The sequence below is a fragment of the Mya arenaria genome, chromosome 14 (assembly GCF_026914265.1).
Source record: "Mya arenaria isolate MELC-2E11 chromosome 14, ASM2691426v1".
NCBI classification, from domain to species: Eukaryota; Metazoa; Mollusca; class Bivalvia; order Myida; family Myidae; genus Mya; species Mya arenaria.
The window spans coordinates 42,358,783-42,385,925 of record NC_069135.1 but is presented as its reverse complement, the minus strand read 5'-3'; the positions used below and the strand labels follow the sequence as shown (position 1 = coordinate 42,385,925).

General features: G+C 33.6%; 1 protein-coding gene across 8 annotated transcripts in view; it reads left to right on the top strand.

Annotated features, from left to right (window-relative positions):
* LOC128217129 (plexin A3-like) overlaps window positions 1-27,143 on the top strand; it is a 124,908-nt gene that overhangs the window by 44,800 nt on the left and 52,965 nt on the right. For all 8 annotated transcript variants that reach the window (XM_052924038.1, XM_052924039.1, XM_052924031.1 and 5 more), the window contains 5 exons: window positions 297-2,559; window positions 4,220-4,414; window positions 16,505-16,627; window positions 20,719-20,819; window positions 24,475-24,601. In XM_052924038.1, the coding sequence (XP_052779998.1) occupies window positions 1,336-2,559; window positions 4,220-4,414; window positions 16,505-16,627; window positions 20,719-20,819; window positions 24,475-24,601 (1,770 nt within the window). In that variant the 5' untranslated portion in view covers window positions 297-1,335. The remainder of the gene's footprint in view (window positions 1-296; window positions 2,560-4,219; window positions 4,415-16,504; window positions 16,628-20,718; window positions 20,820-24,474; window positions 24,602-27,143) is intronic.

Below are 27,143 nucleotides of genomic sequence, written 5' to 3'. Positions count from 1 at the left end.
GTGGGGTTATGTCAACGTTTATGATGTAATATCCCCATTTAGTACCACTATATTGATATTTATGACTTAATTCTTTTTTATTCCTCTCTGTTGATAGTTTCAGACCTGTTTCTCGTGTAGAACAAATCAATCACAGACTTGGAAGGAATAAATCATGAATAAAGTGAGCCAAGAATTGGCTCTCAATGTTATAGTTGGTGTGTATAAAAATGCTAAGAAAAATGTCCGACCACTGCTGTGAATTAATTGTGGATTGTTATGATTTCCGTTTATTTCCATTTTCTTTCTATTTACAGGTTTTGGGCGAGCACAATTAAGAGGCTGACTTATAACAGCAGGCTTGGGTTTGGAGTGAAAGATAGGAAAGAGCACTTGCTGTAGAAGAATAAAAATTGGCCACAGACTCGGCTTATACTTAGAGTTGTTTATGAAGGAGGTTATTCGTACGCTGGCACGAGTAGTCAAGCCTTGATGGTACTTGATTGAAGCTCGTTATGAAAGTTTACTAAAGACATATGTGCTCGGATATACAAGTGTTTAAGAACCTGGAGGTCTCCGGTGGAGAAAAAATTGTTGAGAAATATTCGGAGGAAATGTATACTTATCATAAAAAATTGACGGGATTTATGTAACAGAAAGACAGGAATAAAGGATATTTGAATATAGAAGTATGCTGAAAAAAAGCGTTATACTATTAAATTATGTGTTTGTTTAGGACAAAATTATACCAAAGAATATTGACACTATTTTATTATATCAATTTACATTGCTAAATTGAAAAACTTGTTAATATGTAAAGGGAGATTGAGCGGAAAATGAAATAAGAAAAAAAATCATGTTTGTATGAAATTAGATTCTTAACAAGTTCAATGAATAATAAAAATAAGATGAATGCTCTAAAACTCGATCAGAAAGAAATGAAAAAAGAGAAATTAGAGGATTTAATCGAATTATATTAATGCAACAGTGCGGTGCATTTCAGCAATCTGAATTAGGAGAGATAATTTGGGAATAACCTTCCGGCTTTCTGAAGAGACGCACAACAGAGAAAATTGAATTACGAACTAACAAAATTTTGTAGAGGGAGGGAAAAAAGGCATGGTTGGTATCTGGTGTGAGGAGAATTTTGTGTAGACTACAAAGTTGGAATATGGATTTGTATTGTTAAATCAGGTCGCCAGTGAAATGATTCAGAGAACTTGCTGGATTAAAATAAATCCGTTGGGATTAATTAAATGGAATCATAAGTTTCAAGATGAAAGAACTCTGAATTAAGATTTTATCCTGGGAAGGAATATGTTTTCATTGCATGATTGCTTACAAAGAGAATAGGCGATGGGGTTAAGAGGCGAAGGTCCGAATAGGATCATGCATGCAATGGTGTTTCTTGCGTTGGCTTCAATATGTGGAAGCGTAATTACCCAGGGAGTATTTCCGAATCCTCGGAAGGTATTTGATGATGGTATTTTGGATGAAAAAGTTTTGGGAGAAGGGGTTAGGGCAGAGAGGTTTGAACTGAACCACATGGTCATTACAGAATGGGGTCGTGTTTTCGTGGGAGCTGTTAATAGGATTTATGAACTAGATTCTGACCTTTCTGTTATAAGTGAGGCAGAAACTGGGCCAGTTAATGATAGTTTAAAATGTCTCCCAGATATGAGTGCGGCCAGTTGTCAGTATTCGAAAACTGTTACGGATAATTACAACAAGGTTTTAATACATTACAAAGGCCTGAAGGAGAAACTGTTAACATGTGGTAGTGTATTTCAAGGTTCCTGCGAGGCGAGAAATCTAAAAAACATCTCTCGAGCTCATTTTTATTACGAGTCGGAAACTGGCTCTATTCTTGATTATGCAGTAGCTGCTAACCATCCCACTGCATCAACAGTTGCGTTTGTTGCCCCCGGTCCAGAGGAGTTTCAGTCGGAGGTGCTTTATGTTGGAACATCTTATACTGGGGGTAATACTGATGTAATTACTAAACAATTGCGTGGGCACGTCCCAGCGTTGAGTACGAGAAGTTTGGGTAAAAATAGATTTCAGTTGGCTGCAAAAAGTGACGGCATTCAAGCTGAGTTCTCAGGAATTTATATCTCGAAAGATGTTCGGGCTAACTACTTAATTGATTATGTGACTGGGTTTAGTTCAGATATTTATAGCTATTTCCTAACAAGACAGTTCACAAATCCAAAGGATAAAAACTCGCCCATCGTTTCAAAAGTCATACAAATTTGTCAAGAGGACACGTTTTATAATTCGTACATAGACATGCCACTCGTTTGTCAAACTGAAAGTGGGAAAAATTACAACTACCTGCAAGCAGCCAGAGTCACCAAAGCTTCAAAAAATCTTCAGTTGAGTTTTGGTCTGCGTTCAGCAGACGACATTTTGGTTGCATTGTTTACGGACAATGAGGGTGATCATGAAGCTAATTCAGCTATCTGTGTGTTCACAATGCAATATATTAGGAAAAAGATGCTGGAAAACGTGCAGAAATGTTTCCGAGGAGAGGACGTGAGTGGCGGGGGATATCTCAGCAAGAAACAGTGTCAGAACCTTGTAAGTATACTGACCAAAATGATATATGTTCAAACTATTCTAGTAAAATTTATATACTAACTCCCCGCCCCCTCCTGAGTCAAATACCAGCACATCAGCCAGCCATTCCCACCCTCGGGGTTGGTGAAAACATTGATCTGCATTTATAAAAAGGCAGATACCCCAACATCTTCACCATCTAACAAATGAAGTTATGAGTTAGCCTTCAGTTACGATAACACACTTGTCTGAGCCCGTTACACAAAATTTATTGTACACAGACAGAATGTCAATGACTCGTTACTTGGGGAATAGCATGTCAGCCACCATTTGCATGACAGTTTTCCCGGTAATCCTGTCTAAAGGAATAATTTTTCTACAAAAACGAGAATGGCATGATTTTATCAGAAACTTGTAAGAAAAGTAATTGAAATAAAAACACCTAATCTGATTAAAGGATCAGACTGTCTTTTTAATGGAATGGGGGAAAAGTCTGCCTTACTTTGTGGAATGCCTGAATTTCGGAAATAGTTGGAATTTTGAGCTGGACAAAGTTGTATATGGAAGATATTCAAAGAAAAATAATACAGAAATTAAAAAGTACTTAAATTATTTGTGAAAAGAATGATTAATATGCCAAGTAGATTTCAAAAATCATCATTTGTTATCGTTTACCAAATAATTTTCAGCGAAAAACGTCAAGGCATTGTACTGTAGTTACAAAATGGTGTTGTTTGGGGGCATGAGGCCGTTCTTTGATCATCAAAGAATGGCCTCATGCCCTCAAACAACACCATTTTGTTTTTTGAATAAAGTTAAGGAATACTGTCTGAAGTTTCATTTTTATGATGTTCCCAGAAAAAAATGCTTTCGAAAGATGCTTTTATAAATACAAGATATTATTAAAGTCTTGATATCTTTATTGTCAATAATTAAAAAAAAATGTTCAAGATATTCAAATGAAACTAGGTACACATATTGCTACAGGCAATGCTATGTATAGTAAAGGCCCATAACTGTGGCATTAATTGTTGTCTAGTTATCTCCCTTGTTCCATTGAAAAAAACAAACAGAATGAACATTGGCGTTTTGCTCTATATAGTGCTTTGATAAAATCATAAATTGCAAGAAGACTTACAAGAAGATGGGGAATGTCAACCCTCAACCATTTGAATGACAGGTGGAAACCAGTGTTTGTGTCAAATTTTTAACATGTGCCCCTTTTGGGGAATAAACCCACAACCGATTGATGCAACCAGACCAGGTCACACTCCACTATGTGCCAGGCCTCGAAAAAAAAATAGGGTCACTTGCCCCCTGAAAATCTACTTATCCCGCATAAAGTGTACTCACCCAATACTTTTCAAATTGGAATGTTTCATGATCATTTGGTTTTGGAAAATTAATAGGATTATAAAATTATTAGAATCTTGAGGATCTTACTTGCAAAGGCAGTTGAGTTTTCTCATACAAACTTTAAGATAGTCACTCGCAATTTCGAGCGGGCTATTGGATTTGTAGAGGCCTGGTAGGGGCAGTAATTTCATTGAAAATTGTATGATCGTTTTTCGTTACAAAGAGAGATTTTTGGCTCCTAGTATGCTTGGTGAAAAGGCCCACAGAGGCTTTTTTTTTATTTTTTAGCAATCCTGTTGTTACTTCATGTACATTCACTTTTTAGGACCCGTTCTATCAAGACAAGGAATACCTTTGCAACAAGGATTTGGAATCGATCGGGAACATTGTCGGTACGATCAGTGCCCGTAGTAACCCGATTCTGGAGTACACGCGTACATGGCTGACCTCCGTTGCCGTGACGACCACTTGGGACCACACCGTGGCCATTGTTGGCACTGGGGATGGATATTTGAAGAAGGTATTGAACTGTTTCATTGAAATGAAATGATCCCTCATTATCTAATTATTTTAAAGCTGCACTCTCACAGATGGATCGTTTTGACAACTTTTTTTATTTATTTGTCTAAAAATTACCCAATTTTTGCATAAACCTCTGAGAACCAGTGATATAAGACTGCTGACAAAGGATCAGATTTCAGTTTTTTCATATAAAAGTTTGAAAATTGACATTTTATGCAGAAAACTTATTTTTCTAAAGCATAATTAAGTTTAACGCTTTTAGCCGCAAAACTTCAATTTTCGTACATTAATATTAAAAACTGCAATCAGATTTTTTGTCACCCGTCTTATATCACTGGTTTCCAGATAATTACGCAGAGATTAGTTCATTCAAAGACAAAAAAATATTAAAGCTGTCAAAACGGCAAATCTGTAAGAGTGCTGCTTTAAACATATCACTAATGTTTCATGACATTTATCTGTATTTTGTATTGCATCATTGTATAGCAATATGCGATCAACTCCAATACTTTGGGGACTTCTTATCATCACACCTTATCATATGATTGAATTTTCAAATTGATATTTGCCGAGAAGTTAGAATATCTATTTAGAAGCTATTAGCTTTATTGGTCGATTTAGTAAATTGATTTTGCAAGTTAGATCTTTCAATTCAGTTTTTAACACTGGCCTCAATTCTAACTGAATAAGCGGTTGGTTCAAGGCTAATAAAATTCACAATAATTTAACTAAAACTTGGCAATATTTTTTTATGCCAAATCTATTCTATTATCTATCGAGTAGAATTTTAATAATATTGACAAATTGTAAATAAATATTTGTGCTCTCTGAGATTGCGTCGATATATTGATCAAGGATGGTATTCAAGATTGGTCTTAATTGGATTAAAGAACGATGTAGCTAATCTGATTGCTCAATATAAATAACATATCTATTCAGTTAATGGAGTCAATGATGTATAACCATTAAAGATTGACTCAAGTTGCATATTGAATATCACCCAAGTCTTCAATATTGTCCATCCATGTTATATATTATTGTCAATATCCTATATCACGCCTCCAACATGAATTACGCAACGCGATAATGGTCCAGGACTGGTCACACTGTGACCCCATATTTTTCCATATTGGGTCACCAAATTTACATTGTACCAAAATGGCATCTATTTTCTGATTCCGATGAATAAATGAAACATTTAAACAAGTAAAAAGGTTATCGATAGATAAGTTACGGGGTTATTAGGTGACCCAATATGGGATATACAGGGCTCAGGAAACAATATTCGGGTTTGAGCTTCGCTCTCCTTTGCCCCGTATATCCCATATCAGGTCACCTAATAATCCCGTAACTTAAAATATTGCTAATATAATTGTCAGTTTTATTGATCAGTGGTCGGAATGCTTAAAGATGCACTCTTACTCCCAAATAAGATGTACCAAAATTAATACCATTGTTTAAATTTACCGAAAAGGATGAATAGATATCGAAAAGATATGGTTCTTATGAGGATACCATGTTAAATCTTAAAGAAAGATGCAGCAAACACGGTATTTCTATCTTATGAGACGAAAGTTTACTGTAAATCTTTTAGGACTCACCAGTCATTTAACATTTGTGCATTTTCAGTTATTAAATACACTGTAATTATCAGTAACTAAAATTGTCCATAAATGCATTATTTAGTAAGTTAGTTAAAGGTTTATCACTCTTAATTTATGTCTGTTATACATGTGGATGTACTGATTTTAAAGAGTGTGACGTCTCGGATATTTTGTCAGAATAGTGCTCATTGAAAAGATAGCCATTATAAATCTGATTCAGATGCGGAAGTCATGATCTGCCCTTTCTTCTGTTGTGAGAGGTCTCTTGTCCATAAATTCATGGTCAATTTCTATAACAATTTCTGACACTAGTTTAATGTGAAAAAATATTGCGCTAAATATATACTTAGTTAATAACTTTTTTGGACTCTTATCATTCTTAAAGCATCACGATAAGGAAATACCCCCATGTTATGTAACCTATCCTATAAAAGTATGATCAAAGCTTTTTCTAATGCTCACATCATCATAAGTTTTTTACTTCAAGCTTGTTTAAGAATCCTGTCACCTTCATGATATAGCTGTTTTGAGTTGCACAGGAAGTTCGTAATGACACTTAAGGTTCTCTGAATGCCATATCAGATTTCCATCTTTGGTTAGAAGAGATGCCATACCAACACGTAGTATATTTGTAATATACCACTCCAAAGACATTCCCTATTTGGAGAACTCGTGCAATGTTTTTAAATGTTACATAATAAAATAAGGCCTAAGATGAAGTTAATAATTATCTTTGGTCAATGGCTTTTAGAGTTAAGGAAAGGCCTAATTTACAGTGTATTACAGTATAATATTCACTAAAAGTAAGAAGAAAAATTACAATCATCATCATCAGGAGAAAAAAGTGTTGTATACACTTAAAATCAATAGAAATTGAAATTTGGAGAAACTGCCCCGTTTACAATAATGTAAATAGGATGGTTCTTCCAAATATGGCGTGACTTAACGATGGTATGAGTTAGTGATGGTATGATTTTCTGGGCCCCTATCTTTAAATTATAGGGACTTTAATTTTACCAGTTTTTGAAATGGTCAATGCAGTGTTTAATTCATTCAAGTTAGACTTTTGTTAGTCTTCCTGTTAAAGTAACACCCTCACAGATTCACCGTTTCGACAACTATTTTAGTTTTCGTCTTTGAATGAACCAATCATTGCGTGAATATCTGGAAACCAAACTTGATGCAAATATTTATTTCTGATTATTTAAAAGCATTCTTGTGGTGATTTTTTGTAATTATAGCCATGCTTTTGACATAAATACGCATTAAACTTGTCTGGGTAAAGGGAATGTAATTAGTTGATATGGTAAATATTTAATCAAAGTATTACATTTATATTATAAAAGAATCTAGTTGTTATTGTCTATCGTTTTTTCTTCGTTTGGTATAAAACGTAAATTGACAGTTAACGACTAAGAGTTTTTGTTTGGAACTATTTGAATCTGTACTGTTATGACCGATGCGCGCCTACGTCTCAAAGAATGACATACGTTGATCTGTAGATTAATAGAAAGATCACAGTAAGGCCGCATTCTTATTGACATATCGGGGAAAAGGTTTTCCTGGGATTATTACATGGTGGCACGCAATTTCTTCCCAGTCAACTTTTGGTACGTCCAGAGAAAAAATGTTTTAGATTCTCGTCTCGATTATAGAAAAAGAATAATTTTCAAATTTCTGTTCTTTAATTAAATTAAAATTTAGAATATACCAATTTTGGAACCCTTTTTTCTCATTTTTAATACTTCTGGACAAGGCCAATTAGAAAAAATTGTTTGTAAGGGTCCCGAGGGTTAAAATTAATATTGGTTGATAGAAATGAGAATTCAAAATTTTCTCAGGCCTCAAAATTGGACAAAAACCAACAATTCATTAAGCAGATTTAAATTAAAAAAAAAAAATGTTGAAGCAATTTATGAAGTTAATTTCACTTTTACTGTCTTTCAAACTAATAGCGTCACTTGATTTAGAGTTGTCAAGAGAAATCTGTTTTGTTTTTTAAAATATTCTTGTTTTTTGAGATCTAATTGACTTCTGTTGAATTTTAATGAATTCTTGGCCTGTTTATATTTAGGTTATTTATTAAATTAATACAAACAGCTGGGTAACATGTGGTTTTGTCATATTTTTCATTATTGTTTAACAAACTCCTGCAGGCAGATGTTATGTACAAGTTAAAGTTTATGAAAATTGATAATGATTATATTTAAATGGCTGCAACCTCTTGTGCTAATTCATGCATGCCTTTGTTTTGAACGACACATCTGTTATGTAACTCACGTTGCGTAATATTATGAGCTAATTATAGAACGTATAACAAACAACAATCTTTTATAAAATCTTTTTCATGCAACTCAATTCGTCTGAAATTACCTGCAATTTAAAAAAGTGTAACTGTGATAGTATCAGTATCTTGTAGCCATCCCTAGCGAACAATAAAGATTGATTAGAAATAGTTGAGTTTTCAATTCTCGATAGGCAGTGAAAAATATCCATAAAATTGCAGCTGTAGTTTTTCACCTGCCGTTTTTAAGAGACAATTTTTAACAATGAGAAGGTCACTCAATGACGGTCTTGGGGTCTTAGGGACACACAATTATGGTCTGAATTATTCATTAAATGTTGTTTACTTTAGTTGCATGGAGAGCTGACTGCTGGAAAATTTAGTATTATTACATTAATTTACTTGAGAACAGTTGCTTGGTTGGAAATGAAAAAAATAAGTTTAGACCATGCATGAAAAACAAAAAAAAGCATTGAAACATTGCATAATTCCCTTCTTGATTTTATGAAAATATTATCATATTTTTTACGACATGTTAGAGATGCTATTACATGATGTTGTTTGTTTCATAAAAAAACAAACTCCTACAAAATATTTCTGATCATTTCTGCATAAAACACTGGAATATTGCATAATAATTAGTCTTTTATCAGTATTTTATTCACCATGTTATCAAACAGCGGAGAATAATCAATGCCCTTAACCTCCTCGGTGAAATTGAACGGCATAATGAAATTAATATTCTTCAGTGAAATAAGCGTACCAGAAAATAAGATACTTTACAGTTCACTGCAGAGTGAAGAGAAAATTGCAAAATTTGTAAATCCTATAATTTCCCTTAAGCACAAACCTAATTTCGTAATTTTACCTTTTTCGGGGCACAGAGTTGAATTAATATAATTAGAAAAAGAAAGAGTCTTCTTAAAATCATTGAGTTTTATGTTCTATGCAGTGATTATGCGTCAAAGTTTTGACAGTTTTGAAGAGTAATCTTGACAGGCCGTGTAAATCATCATGCAAATGTTACCCCGATTGTTTCCGCATACCGTGATATAAGGGGGTTCAACATTTTCTGGAACAGGCCTGTTTCCGACTGCTATTTTCTTTCTTCGGTCAATTTTTCCTCATCTTCGTCTGCATTATTTCCAGGATTTTTTGTCATCAGACGAAAAGAAAGATGATCGGAATAATTTTGCCTCAACATCCATAATTGTCACGGACAACGCAGTCTTGGGTCCTCAAAACTGCCAATTAGGTCTAATTATAATGCATGCAGGCTTTTTTGTCTTGGACGATCAAATAACTTAAACATGCATTTTTACTCAGCTGTAAAAATAGCTTTTGTCTCGAAGTCTGAAGATAGATGGTAAACGGTAATGGGCGCAGGATGTAGAATTTATGCGATTTGCGCATGTTCAAAATATAAATCCCAAACACTCATTGGTTTTATCATGCAAGACAAATTCCAGTGGCTTCTTTGATTCTTAGTATTCGATATTATGTAGTTAAATGGTTGCTAATTGAATAGGCATGTAGGACACTAGACAGTATTGAACTCTTATTCAGGAGAGAAAAATAACTCTTATTCTGAGGAGAGAAAAAGCTTAGCTTTTTAAGTGGACCCTGTAAACTGTGTACATACTGGAAAATTAATTGACATTAACTGAAGGGTCAAAGTACAGTCATAGCCTCAGTATCAGATTCTTCGATGGCATCATGCAAAACATTCTTTAACACTTGCTATTAATTAAAAACTTCTTGAAATTCTCATGAAACTTAGTATTTAGTTTAGTTACCAGTGACAATATCCACTTGTATAGAAAGGCCCATAACTCTGGCCAGCATGATTGTTCAGTTAATTAGTTTGCTCTTGATAAAACAAAACCAGCCGATCGAATGGCAAAGGCATTAAGTGCTTCTCTTGTTTTATATAAATATTTATGAAAATACATGTCATTTTAACCTCACTCATTGTATTATGAATTTAACATTTAAAAGTACTTGATTAAAATTTGCCAAACAAAAACAACATGAAAAATAACACAGAGATCTTCTGAAGTGTGCAGACATTTTTACATCCCATGGAAAGGGCATTTGATCCCATGGGGGTCATATTTCAGGATCATTCAGTACTCAGAACGAAAACAAGGTATTATTTTACAATTGCGTGTACAAGTCAATATGCCTTCAAAGCATGGCATTTATAGACAAAGGAGATACGCGTAATATATTGGAATAGCAATATAACAATGCTTTATGTAATATGATAAATAATTTATGTGTTTCCACATTTTAAATGCCACGTATACTTTTTAATAAGCAGAACATTTATTTCCAAGTATGTTTGTTTTAACTTTTATAAATGTTCTGTTTATAAAACGAAATGTTTGGAAGTTAAAATGACAAATCTGCGATGCAACTAATTTTGTTACTCACTTCTCATCTAGGCTACCTGGGTTGGATTACAGGCCTGGGTGCAAGTGAGTGTGGTTTAGTGGTCACCAAGCCAGCCAAGTGGGTTTCCTCTGGGTACAATGGTTTCCCCCACAACACAAGATCACACTCTCGCGTAATTACATTATGCCAATGAGAGTTATTGATATAATGTTGAAATAATATTTTTCACAATTGCTGTAAAACAAATAAGTTTAAACTTATTGAAACTTATCTTGGTAAAGTGTTAGAGATCATGGTATGACATGAATATGTTAGGTGTACAAAACAGGAAGGTGTAATTTTAAACCTCTTGGCAGTCAAATAATTTTTTTGCTTGCATTTGCAAGACCACATAGTAGGCGGCTGGTGCATCTGGAAAGCAAATGGTATTTGACTTGTTTATTTGCAAAACCAAATGGTATGCATATTGTGCTTTTGCAAGACCAAGTGGTATGGTAATGGTGCATTTGCAAGACCAATTGGTATGTGACTGGTGTATTTGCAAGACCAAGTGGTATGTGACTGGTGTATTTGCAAGGCCAAATGGTATGTGACTGGTGTATTTGCAAGACCAAATGATATGTGACTGGTGTATTTGCGAGACCAAGTGGTATGTGACTGGTGTATTTGCAAGACCAAATGGTATGTAACTGGTGCATTTGCAAGACCAAATGGTATGTGACTGGTGCATTTGCAAGACCAAATGGTATGTGACTGGTGCAATTGCAAGACCAAATGGCATGTGAATGGTGCATTTGCAACAAGACCAAATGGTATGTGACTGGTGCATTTGCAACAAGACCAAATGGTATGTGACTGGTGCATTTGCAAGACCAAATGGTATGTGACTGGTGCAATTGCAAGACCAAATGGTATGTGACTGGTGCATTTGCAAGACCAAATGGTATGTGACTGGTGCATTTGCAAGACCAAATGGCATGTGACTTGTGCATTTGCAAGACCAAATGATATGTGACTGGTGCATTTGCAAGACCAAATGGTATGTGAATGGTGCAATTGCAAGACCAAGTGGTATTCAAATGGTGCATTTGCAACAAGACCAAATGGCATGTGGCTTGTGCATTTGCAAGACCAAATGGCATGTGACTTGTGCATTTGCAAGACCAAATGGCATGTGACTTGTGCATTTGCAAGACCAAATGGCATGTGACTTGTGTATTTGCAAGACCAAATGGCATGTGACTGTTGCAGTTGCCACAGGACTGAATGCTATATTAGTGGTGCTTTTGCAACAAGATCAAACTACATATGAATGGTGCATATGCAAGACTAAACAATATGCGGTTTGTGTATATGTAAGACCACTTGACATGTGACTTGCAGATTTGCATTTCTCAATTTTATATACCTGGTGGATCTGCATGATTAAAGATGGCATAACATCATTTAGAGTGTGATTACAGATGCTGATATTGTGTAATCTTGAAATGTCCACTGTCAGACAATGCCATCACCAAGTTTTGATTGTATGAGACTACTGAAAAAGGACTCTTGTTTGGTAGTTGATAATAATTGTATTTGAAACTGAAAACAATGGTTACCAATTAAATTGTCCAACGTGTTAATTGACATTAAAAGGTTTTTGTCATAAAGGAAAAGTTGATTCATCAACTTTTGTCAAGCTTTTGCACTAATGCAACAAATGATGATTTGAAAACCAATATTTAGTGGGAGTTATAATACAACCTGGAATTCAGGTTTGCCAGAATTTTTTTTAAAACTATGATTAAAACAGGTTGATTGTCGAGTGATAGGCTATTTGGCATCAAAATGATGATTTGAAAACCAATGTTTCGTGTGAGAAGTAATGATACAACAGTAAATTCAAGGTTTCCATTACAAACTATGATTAAAAAAGGTTGAATTGTCAAAAAAGAGTCCTGTTAATTTTTTTTATGTTGTTTGCTGCAAGATCAGCTTATAAAAATCTTATTAAGAGAGGTTGTGAAATTGTGCAACGAATGCGATAGAATGAAAAAATATCTTTGATAGGGTTTTGAACTTCGAAAAAAAAAAAATGCACCCAAAATTGATAAAATCGCACTCGAAATTGCTGTGCAGTTTTGAAAATGATATTACGATATGAGGGTTTCTCAATTTCAAATATAATAAAAAGGAAAAACAATTCCCCTGCAGCTGCAGTTTGGACATCAAAGCTGCATGGTACAAACAAATCAGACAAGAATTGACTGTCATTATTACGACTTGGAGGCATTCTGCGATGATTAATTATTTACACGACTGGTATACTGCCCATAAAATGTTGCTTGGGGTTAAACATAGTCATCCAGAGAGGGTAAAAATGGCATTAATCAGACCTTTTTTGTCCTTTGAATGTCAATAAACTACTGATATTAAAGAACCCAAGAAAAGTTTCATCCCGTTTGGAGGCTCCAGGAAAACGGAAAACAAAATATTTTTCGTAGTCATTCTGTGATCTCTGCCGGTTATACAAGCGGGTCTATTGAATTATTTAGAAAGCAGGATGAGTTTTCGGCCATATAAAGTAGGCAATGTTAATTTGGCAGTAGTTAATGGGCTGTAGGCTGGAACGCTTTACTACTGGAAAGACAGTATTATAGGAGTTTGCCGTTGGGGATTTTTTTTTCCCAGAATGCTCCTAGACATTACCAAAGTCATTTACTGTAATTACTGTAAATTGTAATATGTTTCTTACAGACTTTACAGTCTGCTTCATAAAAGATAATTGAGTCTAACAGAGATTTGCAAACCATAAAATCTTGACCGCTTATGGCTGTTTAAGCTATATACCAATTACATGTCATTCATTATTGCGATAACGGTTTGTTTGTTTGTTTGTGTAACGTAACTTTTTTATTGGACAAAATAAACAATCTCTTTTTGTTGCTGACATGCGACAATGTATTTTTGTGCCTGACACAATTTAAGTTTTTAAAAACGTATTAATTGTTATTTTAGTTGTTGTATTATTTTAAATTTCCGACTGATGATAATTTCATTGTAAAAATATTAAATAAGGGCTCACCTATTTATTTTTTTCTGCAATGGTTTTCAGATAAAAAAAATAAATTATATACCGTAAATGACTGGGTATTAGACGCCCTTTTTTTCCTCAGATTTCGATGCAAAAAAATGCCTGCGTATAATAACCCGTAACAATTTTTCAAAGTTTTTTTCTGAGGTCGATTTTTAAGCTGAGAGTTTGTTTACATTTATGTAGAAAGGGAAGTTACTCGCGTCATATTGATCGATTATATACGGGTTAAAACGGCAAGTTAAAGATCGGTATACGGTATATCGTAAGACGTTTATAATTTTAACAAAAATATTTTTGGATTAAATGTTTTTCGATTAAAGTTATTCAATTTAATTTTGAATAATAAATTGAATTGAACAATAATTAAACTTGCATATAAGAAAGCAAAGTTGGGCACTGTCAAAATATTTTTTGTCAGTTGTACGATAAGGTGTGAAAAACTCGACTGCCTTTAACCTGTTAACATACCAATACTACAAACTGTTGCGATAATGGTCTTGTTTATTCGCACTTTGTCACGTTCTTTATTCTTTTCTGTAGGTGTTGACATTTTGAGAACAAACTCGTACAATATAAGGTCTTTGCAAAACTTAACTTATCATTCTTGACGTATTTTGTTTACGATATACTGTCAGAAAGAATCTTACAAATTGTCATAAAAGGTACTTTTTAGTGCCATCCAACAACAAATTGTCACACTAGGTACTTTTTAGTGCCATCATGGGGAAAGTGCGTACATCGTACACAGCACGAGAAAAGCTAGCTGTTATCAGCTATGCTGAAGAGCACGGCAATCGTGCAGCAGGTCGCCAGTACACGATGAATGAGGTCAACGTACGCAAGTGGCGAAAACAGAAGCACGAATGACGGAAGATGAAATGGAGCGTTTCTTCGAGAGTGACGACGATGACGAGGATGAATGACAATTTGTGTGTTTCTTTGTGCAATATGTGCTGATTGAATGTGTTTATTTTAAATAATCTGTTATGTTTTATATCACATGAAACGAATAAAAATGAAACCAATTTTGCTTTGTGTTATCATTGTATGGTTTTAAAGATAACCATCGCCATTTTCATGAAAAAAAATTTTTTTGTCACTGTCAACAAACATGGTGGCCGAAAATGCCCGACAATTTGACATTTTTTCTATGCGTCTTTTAACCCAAAACATAAATTAAAAGTTTTTTTCCCCGATTTAGCACATATTTTTTTCCCTGCGTCTAATACCCCCTATCGTCTTATAACCAGTCATTTACGGTAATATTTTCATTTTGTTTAAAGAAAGGAGTGGTTGAAGGAAGAAACATTTTTTTTCCTGAATGATATATCAAATAAAATGATAATCCTAAATAAGTTTAAGCAGTGGTTTTTGGTTCATGCATTAAATCTTTCAAACGAAACATCAATTTGGTGTGCATAAACAAAATGTTGCGCAAGATTATTTCATTAAAAGATGGTTGGTATGAGATATCACTGAACGCATTCTTAAAACCAGTCGGTTTCAGATATTTTTTCACTCATAAATACAGCTCATATAATTCTAATCAGACTGCACTAGCTAGAAATATTGGTCTATAAACATAATAGCGCTAATGAAGATCGCTTTAAGAGAAGGAATAGATGCATCTACGGGGATCAATGATGTTCCAGCCTATTGGTCCCATATGTCCAGGACTTAATGAAACTCGGGGAGATTCGTTTTCAATCACTTACGCAACTGTATAACGATAATTGGAGATTGTCTGGAAGGCTACTGAACCTTTGCAGTTTTAATTACAGTAAGGTAAAACAATGACATCTCGTCCTTTCTTGTATGTTTTGAGCTAGAATTGTTTTTTGAGAAATTAAGAGAAAAAACACATGGGGTAGTATTCAATATGTACCTTAAGTCAATCTCATGGTCAAATATCACTGACTCCATTCACCGTGTAAGACAGCTATTTAAATCGAGCAATCAGATTAGCTACATCGGTCTAAGATCCAATTAAGACCAATACTGAATACCACCCATTAACTGTTAATGCTTAAAAGTCTTAGAAAAGGTTTCGAAAAATGATTTTAAGGTGGTCAATCAGATATATTTATACTCTTGTGATGCACACCATCTTTTATTAAAATGTCTCTAGTTTGTGAAAACAGTTGTTGAATGTGGATCTGGTCTTGCAAAAGTGTTTATTTTTTATGGTTTCCATTGATACAGTGTGGACCAACAATAAATTCTGGTAACGGCATCAAATATGCCTATACGGTATTTGAATTTTAAGGAAATATACTATCTTGTTAAATATTTATTCTAAGCCTTGAATTAGTTGTTATATTTTTTGTCCATTTTTATTAGCTGTTGTTTTTGAAGAGCAAAAGGTGGAGGTAGTTTTACTGTGATGGCCTTGGTGTTGTATGAATTCTTTAACTATTGAAGCCAGATATTCAAATGAAACTTGGTACGCATGTTACCAGAGTCAAAATGAATATACATTTTGTATAACAAGGCCCATAACTCTTGAGTTTAATACAATTTAACTGAATATGAATATATTCTTATGGAATTAAATGCACATGTATTATACTAGTGAAAGTATGCCAATGGGAAGCAACTCCGGCTTTAATGAACTTATCCCAAGGGCTTCTTCTTCCTAAGGACGCAGGGATTTTAGATACATGTATTGCTATCCGATCAAAACGTATGCCTTCATTTTGTTTAAACATATGAAACATATTTCAGATTGTATTGGAGACACACGAGCGTGCACGAGAGTATGAGCAGGTGGCTGTGGACCTCGGGTCTCCGATCAACCGTGACATCGAGATCTTCGACAACTACATCTACGCCATGAGCAAACAGAAGGTATAAGATTTGGAACTCTTAGCAAATATATCTGTTCTTACAGTTAAGATATTTTATATGGATATTGTAAACTGCAGCATTCAATCATTTTTAGCCATACTTGAGCCATTGAAATCTAGTTTAAGAATTTCTAGGTCATAGCTTAACTATTTTTAGAAAAGATTATTGTTATAGCCTAGGTGTTGACATTTTTGGTGGCTGCATTTATTGCTTAGCTGTCAGGCATCAACTTTTGCCAAAACTCAGAAACCTTTAATCATATAGATAATTATGAAATTTTGTAACACATGTTTGCAGCAAAAAAGTCCCATCACTCAGGCTTAAATATATTTTGACTATTGTCCCTTGGTCAACATGCATCCAATTTTTTGGTGCTCTTGTTTAAGCTTAATAAAACATAAATTTGATTCATATAATTGCCTTGATAAAAATGCTTCAAAACCTTGAAATGCTAAGTTCATTTGTAAGCAGTAGTAATATTGTGGACATCTTTAATAACTTAGATCAACTCATTTAGCTTTATCATTTTAACAAAAGTTGTCCTTACAAGTGTTTTGTATATATTTCAAAAGCCAGAATAAATTGAGCTTCCCTATTAATATATCATTATCAGCGAAAAGATGCCATATTCTGCGCTGGTTTGGATATTAGTTTTTTTTGTTTTTTTATAGCTGTCAGGTTTCAGTTTCATTTTCTGTTCTTGAGTGGTTAATCAAAATGTCTGGTATGCTTGAAAAGAATGTACACAAAAATGGTATTAATGACCTTATGAGGGTTATGTGGCGGGCAGTCCGGTAGATAAGTTAACGGATTGTGTCAATCATGACCCACACAAACCCATCCCTATAATCCTGGATTTCCTGACCCCTGTATGGTGATGATGGTGGTCACAGAGCAAGGTTAAGTCTGAATAATGCAAAACTTACTGCTCATCTGGGCCCCGTTTCATTTAGTTGTAAACCTTCGGTTACGCCGCTTTGGGTAAAAAGTAAAGTTACATGCAGTACCCATGATAAACTTTCTTATGATATTTTTAATGAAATGCAGTTTACACCAAAACCAGGGTTATGCCTGTTAAATTATGATCTTAAGTTTTTTTACAATCTGTATAGAAACAGGGGCCTGCAATTTTGGAACCATCTCGCGCAAAAGTGGGGCGTCCTCACTTAAAGTTGATTATGAATACTCAGGTTCTTCACTTATTAGATATGATGAGTGACAGATTGAAACCCAACATTTTACCAAACTCAATTAAAATTGAAACTGCAATTATTTTCTCAATTTAAATTACTTAAAACTACTGCGAAAACCTGTCATTTATAAGCTTTGCACATGGCCAGTAAAACGTTTTAATCAAGTTATGCTGTTTCAAGCTGTTGTTCTGAGAAGATGTTTAAATGTAATTTGCCATCTGTGAAAAATATGTCTCGAATAATAAAGAATTTAGAGCTATTTCACGACAATGAAAGTTTTAAGATTGAAATGCTAAATAGATGCTTAAGCTTTCGAAGGAGACAAAATGCCTCCGCCCACAATACTCCGCATTTCACACACCAATTTTTAGCCTGATTTTTCATCGAAACATAACATATAATAGAATGGCAAAAAACAGGCGGATTAGGGCATCAGTTGTACAGGCAAGCGGTCTGGTGGACAGGCATTAAAAATTCTGTGTTATAGTTATTATTCCATGTCACCACATTTCCAAAACTAGGTCACTAGGTCAAATCTTAGGAGATATTTTCCAATTTCATAAAGTAAATAGTTTTTATTCAATTGTTATGAAACTTTGTCAGAATACTTGTCTACATGATGTCTTGGACATTTGTATATATGGGTTACCTCAGGTCAAAAACTAGGTCACTAGGTAAAATATTTTACCCATGTCATGAATTTTTCTTTTTTTTTAACTTGACCGTCAGCACCACAGTCAATGATTGTATTGTCAGAATCTTTATATTTGCTTCTTTGGTGAGTCATCTGGGGTCAAAAACAAGGCCTCTAGGACTTAATTCATTTAGGAAAAGCAAATGTTCTTTTTTCCTGACACAAATGGAAAAGTTTCTGTTGATCTTCATAAAATTTGATCAGGTTAACTTTACATGTATGAACAATATCTCTGATAAGTATAAATATGGGTATTCTTGGTTAAAAAACTAGGTCACAAGCTTGGATCTTAGGTTTGCAAGACTGCTTTGTCAAATAAAAAATCGGGCTTAAATGCCGCAATGTCGTTTTGTTGAAATATGAGGACAAATTGTTGGCTTGCTGACGCTCGCAAGTTGTGGGGAGAGGGTTCTTATAGAAAATGATGGTGTCGATAAATATCCATTAATAATATCTCAATGCATTTTTACAAATGTTTGCATGCTGTACAGTTAAAAGTCACAATGAAAATTTCTGATTTATTTTCTGTCATTACCGCTTTGTTTCATTTCCAATTAAAATGAAAGTAATTAAAATCAGTGTGAATAATTATGTACTCCCGTGCAAGATTCAACATAATAATAATCCGCTGACACTTCCGTGCCAGAAATGATACTTGGCATGCAAAATTGTCATTGGAATTGAAAAAAAAATTGAATTCGTCAAACACTTTCGCTAGTGTTAATTTCAAGAGTAATTTTATTGTCTTCATCAGAGGGATTCTGTGAAAATTGCGACTCTTTAAGCCTAAACTCATTCATTCATGAAAGGGGGGAAATTACGAACATGATTGCGTGATTGTCATATTTAACGACTCCATCGTAGCGCGGGATTTGTATAACCTTAACAAACGTGCGGCAAAAAATGGTCTTTTGTCGTCTCGAAAGTGACAGGTTATTTAAAAGGACTATTGATTTCAAATTGATTCTTTTTTGTCAGTAGGTTTATTCAGATTTTCCAATTAAAGGGACCCACGCATCCTGACTTTGATTTCTTGTTGGTGATTTTTTTTAGAAATATATCAAAATTTGTTTTTAATTTGTTTAATCATTTTATAAATAATTTGAATAACTGAAGTTTGGCCATATTTCCAAAGTTAAACATTTACTTTTTTCCAAGTATGATTTTTTTTTTCATAGAAAATTTGAGCCATGCATAACACTTTTCGTATGGAATTTGGTATATATTCTTAAAGATCTTGATCACATTCTTTAATCTACGTATGTCTTTTTCTTAAAGCATTCTTGCTCATTTCTAGGTAAAATGGGGAGAAAACACAGGAGAAAGTCCCAGGTTTAATGATCCAGAAATATTGCACCAGATGGAGACATAATTGAGCTTTTGTTCCCAATTTTATAAATGAATTGATTAAGAGCTCAGTTGTAAAACTCTTGTGTTTTTGCCTCATTGAGTACATGCATGCAGAAATTTAATAATTCTTGTTTTGTTTAGTTTTGAATAAAGCGTTAACACTAATTTTCCAGTTGTAATTACTTGATTGACTGTACTAAACTAATGATTTCTATTTCAGCTTTTCTGTTTTCAAAGAAAAAGGTTGTGGTTTTATGAGAACGCATAGTTGTCATGACATTGGCATAGAAACCTAATTTTATCAAATATTTTAAAAGCATAAACTTATTCACATATTTTTATTTAGGGACTAAATGTACAAGTGTTCTGCCCATAACTCTTGCTTTAATAATTGTTGAGTTATGCCCCTTGTTCCACTAAAAAATACCGACAACAAGTGAATTGCATTGGTGTTCCTTATATGCAGTGCTCTTAAAATTGTCTATTCTAAATTTCAGAATTTTAGATCTCTTATCAACTATGAGTGATTATGGTTTGCCGTTCAGGGGCTCTTTTCAATAACCAACTAAGATTGAACTAAAGTTTAAGAGTAGAATCTGAGTGTTTTGATTGGACAGTAAAATTAACTGGGCAATGGACTGAATGGAATCATTGAGGCATGTCTGAGGATAAGGACATGATTTTGATTGAATATAGCCTGGGATCTTAAATAGCAAAATTTATTTATATAACTAGTTGGGTTAATTCCATAAGATACAAATTGCTATTTAAATATAGAAGGGTATGCATGGTACTTTCAAGTATTAACCACATTTTTTTATCATACAATTTCATTTAAAAAAAATCTTTTGCAGATTGCTCGCCTGTTACTTAGCAACTGTGAGGCGCGGATGTCGTGTAGCGCGTGTCTTCAAGAGGGTGACCCATTTTGTGGATGGTGCGTCCTTGATAACAGGTATTAAGATGTTTAATGTATTTTGTATTAAACAAATTTAATACAGTGGAGTAATTCAATTTAGGGAGCGACAGCGACCACTGAAATATGTTGGATTAATATAAGATTCATGGTTGAATTTCACGTTAGAAGATATAAATAATCTTCTAACATAAAAGTCAACCATAAATCTTATTAATTGATCTGACAATGACCAAATATATGAATTGACTCGGTCAAGTATGCCAATTAACAAAATACAGTGCAAAAAGTGTAACCTGGCTTTGATTTGCTTGTTTGAAAAAATGAACTAGAACAAAAGTTATGTGTTAAAAGTAGGGAAAAGAAAGAACGAAAAACTGAACATTACGATTCAGCAATTCAGCAGACTTTTATAAAAAAGATCATTTGTTTTTCGGTGAGCAGAATGTTCAAATTTGGATCCATAAAAATAATATTCCCTATATTCAAGATGCCCTATTTATCGGGCAAAAAAGACAGACACATTTGTTTTAAATTCCTATGACAATTGACTCATAAATTTTAAATCTGTTGTTAAAGCTGTGTAAGACGTATTTAAACAAAGATTTTTTTTCTCTTTTCGTGCTTATTTTTAACCAAGATATTGTCACTTGACAGGCAATCCCGCATGAGACAGACGTATTTAACATTCAATTTTTGAGTCTGTCCTGTTTTGTAGGAAATTGCTTGGCGAAAAAGGTTTCTGATTACGATGCGTTTTGAAAAAACATTGTCTGCTACTTTAAGCATGATTGGGTCATTATTTCTCCTCAAGAAAGCGTTTGAAACTAGAACAAGCTTTTTTCAGCGAAACATTTGATTGATAATCTCATTGTGTGATGTGAAGACAAAAGGTCTGTGAGATTTGGTTATGAAAAAAGTGCCTACAGTGTTTTTCACAATTGTTTTTGTAATAGACCGCAAAAATTCCATATGGAGTTCAAAATGAAATCAATTCATGAAAAAAAACCTGGAACAATGTTTGATTTTTAAAAAAGTTTTGAAATAAGTTGATGTTTAGATAAAAGTGTGTGTAATATTTTGTGTATATTAACACTTAACAAACTTATAAAACATTGATATGAAAGGGAAAACTCCTTTTACCTGGAAAACTCCTGCAGCGAGTGAGCGCGATCATGTGTGAGTGAGTTTTGCTGAAGCATGGGCAAGCGAGTATCCAAAAGAAGGAATCGTTGTTAAGCCATTTAGCTCTATCAGTGCTTTCATTACTAATAGCACTAGCAAGTTCCATTGAATTGCAGCACTCTTTGCGAGGCCCTGATCAAAGTTTATTTTTAGATAAACTTGTTTGAAAGTCATTGGCATGCAATAAGCTGTGACCATTTATTAATTAAAATGATATCTGGGTAAATCGACTAAGAGTGCCTCAAATAGTTGAATCAGTTATGGGTGAAAAACAGTTAATCCATGAGTCAGCTGGACCTTGTCCTTAAGGATGTTAATCTAATGTCTGTTTTTATTGGTCCATAAACAAGTATGGTGGTGTCCAAAATGAGCCATATTCTTTTGAATATGAAACCATCCAATTATGAGTGCAAACAATAGAAATTCAAAAAATTATATTAATTATAATGCCAATGACCTTGGCATCCAGTACCAACAAAGAAATATTTTATGACCAGCATGTTTTATTTTCGGTAATTATATGAATAAATGAAGTTATCACGTGTTTTGCAAATGTGGTCTGTGAGCAGTTGTAAAATAAGAAATAAATGTTTGAGGGGCTGCATGTACAGTCCATTTCCACAGTTCTAAAAGTATTGAGTGCTGCCCATAATTAAAGCCATACATTCATTGCTTGTTAAAAGAAAATTTATTCTTTGTCAATTCATTTGTTTCTTTTGGCCAAGAATTAAACCATAATCAAAGAGTCATAAACTGTAATAGCCACAACTTAAAGAGAAATTACTTGGCAATAAAGGCAAATTCCATATTCAGCCCATGACTGTACAAGACAAAACTGCTGGACCGCAGTGAATACTCATTTAAAAACTGTGGTGCTTACGAAAATCCATAAAATATTAATAAAACATTTGCATAGAATTCGCATTATTTTGATTTTCGTATTCATGAATTTTCATAATCTGAAGGCAGAAATATTCTTGTTTCGCTGTGAACGCGATTGACGATTGATTACTGTTTAATTCAGCATATGGTGACTGATCAAGGGGAGATTTAATAAAATTCTAACGCAATTGCACTCCAGAAACTGATGGATTATAGAATAACTACAAGATTACGTTAAATTGTTGATCCAGGAGATGAAACTGTTCTACGAATATCTTTGATGTCGTAGCGTAGCTATGTTTCTGTAGAGATCGAATGCACTTGCAAAGGAAATAATCAGTGCATGTTGTTTTTTTTGCTTGGGCAATCAAAGTGGTATAGGGACTAGAACATTGATGAGATTTTTTCGTTCGTTAATACCAAATAGGAAAATGACAGTGGAATCTTGCGGAATTACGTCAAGAAATGCACGACACAAAATGAGTTTCCGCAACAGCTGGTTGATGTCAATAACAGTGCTCATAACTGTATGAGGGAGTGTCAATTTTCCACTATTAATTAAACGGACATCCTGTATTTAACTGCGTGTAAATTAATACATATCATTATTCAATTGGTGCAAGATTTCAATTAGTTTTTACAGTTATGATTAATGAGGTTGCTGTTTCCTATGAAAAAATGTTCGATAAAAGCCACAGTTACATAAATAGTTTGGTTAGCATAACTCATGACCAACACACAAATACTGCTGCACATAACCCAAAATTTTTAGCATCTCTGGTGGTCATAATGTAAAAATAAAAATTACAGGATGAAGGGGGTTGGAAATAAAAATTAATGAAATAATACTCATACTTAAAATTGATGGTATGGAAACGCATAATTAATTATCAATAAGTGTGTCTTAAATTTAAGGATATGTTAAACAAATTATCAGGTACCAATTTTGCACGTAAATCACTTTACCCTCTTACGATTTCACAGATATGATTTATTCGTTTCTAAGTTTCGAAGAAAGATAACATTTATTTTGGGCAAGAAAGCATTTATACAGACTGCATGTAAATCAATATATCATCTAGATTACCATCTGTGACCAACGAAATATCATGCAATCTGTCTGAAATGCTATCTAGAACAACTGTTTTGTATATTGAGCGATGATGCTTATCAACAAAATATATCATAAATGCGCTCTTATTACAGAAGCACTCTCACAGATTTACCATTTTGACACCTTTATTATTTTTTATGTTAAAATGAGCCAATTTTTCAAAAAATGACTGGAAACCAGTGTAGTTAAAGAAAGCTGATTAAAGATTTAAGATCGCAGTTTTTCATATTTATGGTAAAAAATTATGTTTTATGTCTAAGAGCGTTACTTACGCTTTAAGAAAAATGAAAATTGCTTAAACCGATGTTACCTAACCAAACTTACAAAAATTATGTTCCTGTATAAAATTTGTCCATTTTTTTCATCAGTTACTTTGATTGCGGCATATGTTTTTTTAAAAACTGGTTACCAATGGTCTACGAGCATTGAGCAATATTTACAAAATATCTTCATTTGGCAAACTAAAAAAATATTAAATTTGTTGAAAAAATAACATTGGTCAATTTATTTCAGGTGCACCCAGTACACACAATGTGCGGACTCGTTATCGGATCGCTGGTTGTTCGGTCCGCCGGGCCAGACATGTGTTGCCATCACCAATGTCTCCCCTCGCACCATCTCCGTGTCTGAAAGACCCATGGTAAGATCTTGTGTCACCAGCATGATGGTAGACTTGCAAAGTCTTGCAGCTTGGCTTTATATTATCCTCACAATGGTTGATATTTTGACATACCTATACTAACATTAAAGCTGCATGAGTGTCACAGATTGGACCTTTTTAAAGTTTTTTTTATTTTTTGTCTTCGAACGAGCTAAATTTTGTGAAAATGCATGGAAACATGTAACATAAGACTGCTGACAAAAAATTAGATCGCAGATTATTATATTAAAGTTAAAAAAAGATGTTTTATGCATTTTTCTTAAACCGTTAGTAATAGTTTAAACCATGAAACATTAATTTTCGAATGGAAATATGAAAATCTGCGATCTGATCTATATCTGTGAGAGTGCAGCTTTAAATATCAGTAAACAGGGTTTGACTTTAACTTTTTTGAGAGCTGGATCAGTGGTCCATTAACTTTGAAAACCTACTAGACTGTCAATTAGTTGGGCCTTAATGTTAAAACCTGGTAATACTATACGTGTTACTACACATATAATGTTTAGCAAGGCCCATAACTTTGGCTTTTATAATCGTAAAGTGTTGCCCCTTGATCATATGAGGAAAATAGACAAGTGTTGGACAATTGGACAAATTTCATAATTTGTCATCAGATAGAAATGGACAACCAATTATCAATGATTTAATAGGATATGATCGGAAGTTTATGTTCATACTTGATACTGGTATGAAAATAACCTATTATGTCTATTTTAACAATTAAGTCTTACACATATAAAAATTGGCCCATCATATTTAATGCAAAATGAATCAATGATCATTATCGATTATCGCCAATGCTGGGCATTTATTAGGCATTCATTTACCATTATTATTTGATTATATTCCATCATTGCGCCCCACAAGCCTAAAATCCCTTATTTTGAACAATACTAAGTATGTGAGTACTTTGCGTATGGTGCCATTTCCCACTCTTTTCCTAATTGACTAAATTCTCTTGTTTATGCATTTAAATTTTTCCTTAGGTTTCTTTATCTCAGAAAACCATTTTCTTGCTTCATTTTCTCATTAGCTGGTACATCAGATATATTTAACTGTTTTCCGCTTCATTAAAATTTAATATGCCCGTAGAAACGAGCCATTTAAATAAATGCATCTTGTCTGCTGCTGTTTTATTTTATCTCGTCATTAGTGATTTATGCTACAGTTTAATGGAATTATGCCGAGCTAAGATGTAGGCATAAATTAATTTGTGTTGCTTAATAGTCTGTTAAGCTTTCTATTATATTTGTCAGTTAGCCGAAACATTCTAAGTATTTTTATTGTCTGCTTTTAAAGCTGCACTCTCACAGATTTACTGTTTAAACAACTTTTTTTATTTTTTTGTCTTGAAAAGAGCAAATTTTTGCGAAAATATTGCAAACCAATGATAAAAGATTGCTGACAAAAGATCAGATCGCAGATTTGCATATTTCCTTTCGAAAATTAATGTTTTATGTCTTAAACCTTTAATATCTTATGGTTTAAGAAAAATGCATAAAACATTATTTTTTGAACTGAAATATAAAAAAAATCTGTGATCTAATTTTTTGTCAGCAGTCTTATATTACTGATTTCCATGGATTTTTCACAAAAATTGGCTCCTTCCAAAAAAAACCCCAATAAGTTGTCAAAACTTTCAATCTGTAAGAGTGCAGCTTTAAAGGTATGATAAGGGAAAGTAATTAACTACGAGTCAAAGAAAATGGAGAGGCTTATTGGAATAACCTGGTACTAAGATGTGGCTTAAAGTTAATTTACGTTAATTAATAAACTGTTAAGATTGGCAGTTAGTCTATAGCTGAAATGTGATTAGTACTTTTATTGCCTGCGCTTAGGGAGTAAGTTATTTATTAGTTTACTAGACAGTAGGGAGACTGATGGTTTATGAGACAGTTTCGAGAGTACAAGTTGTCAGTTAATTTAATAACAAAAGTCCACAGAAATAACTGAACATCCACCTGATTTTATATTCAGTCGAAACCCATTGGCTAAATATACCATGCACCAGCCTAAATGCTACGAGCCTCGCGAATATTGAGCCAAGTGGGAATGTTTACAAAAAGTAGAGCAAATCGGTCCGTTACATCCAGTTTGAGCCAACGAAGAAATCGAGCCAACGACGGTTTTGGCTGTATATCATATTTCACGTGATAATCTTTATAATGTACCATATTTTAGAAAACAATATTCACTTTCCTGCATTCAAAGTTTTCCCCATAAGCGTAATATAATAAATGCTTAATTAGATACAATTTATGATACTTATGTGGTATCACGGGACATTGGGTTTTCGGACATAATATTTATACAAAGGAAATAATCATTAATATAAAATATACAACTTCAAGCGCAACCTGAAGGGATTTTTTTTTTCATTATATAATAATATATATGAAGTTTACATTATGAAATAATGCCATTACATATTTTTGATACATAACTCAATGTATTAACTTTTGATATGATTTCATAAATGATTAGCTTTTAAAATGATTGCACGCATTTTGTTAAAGTACTT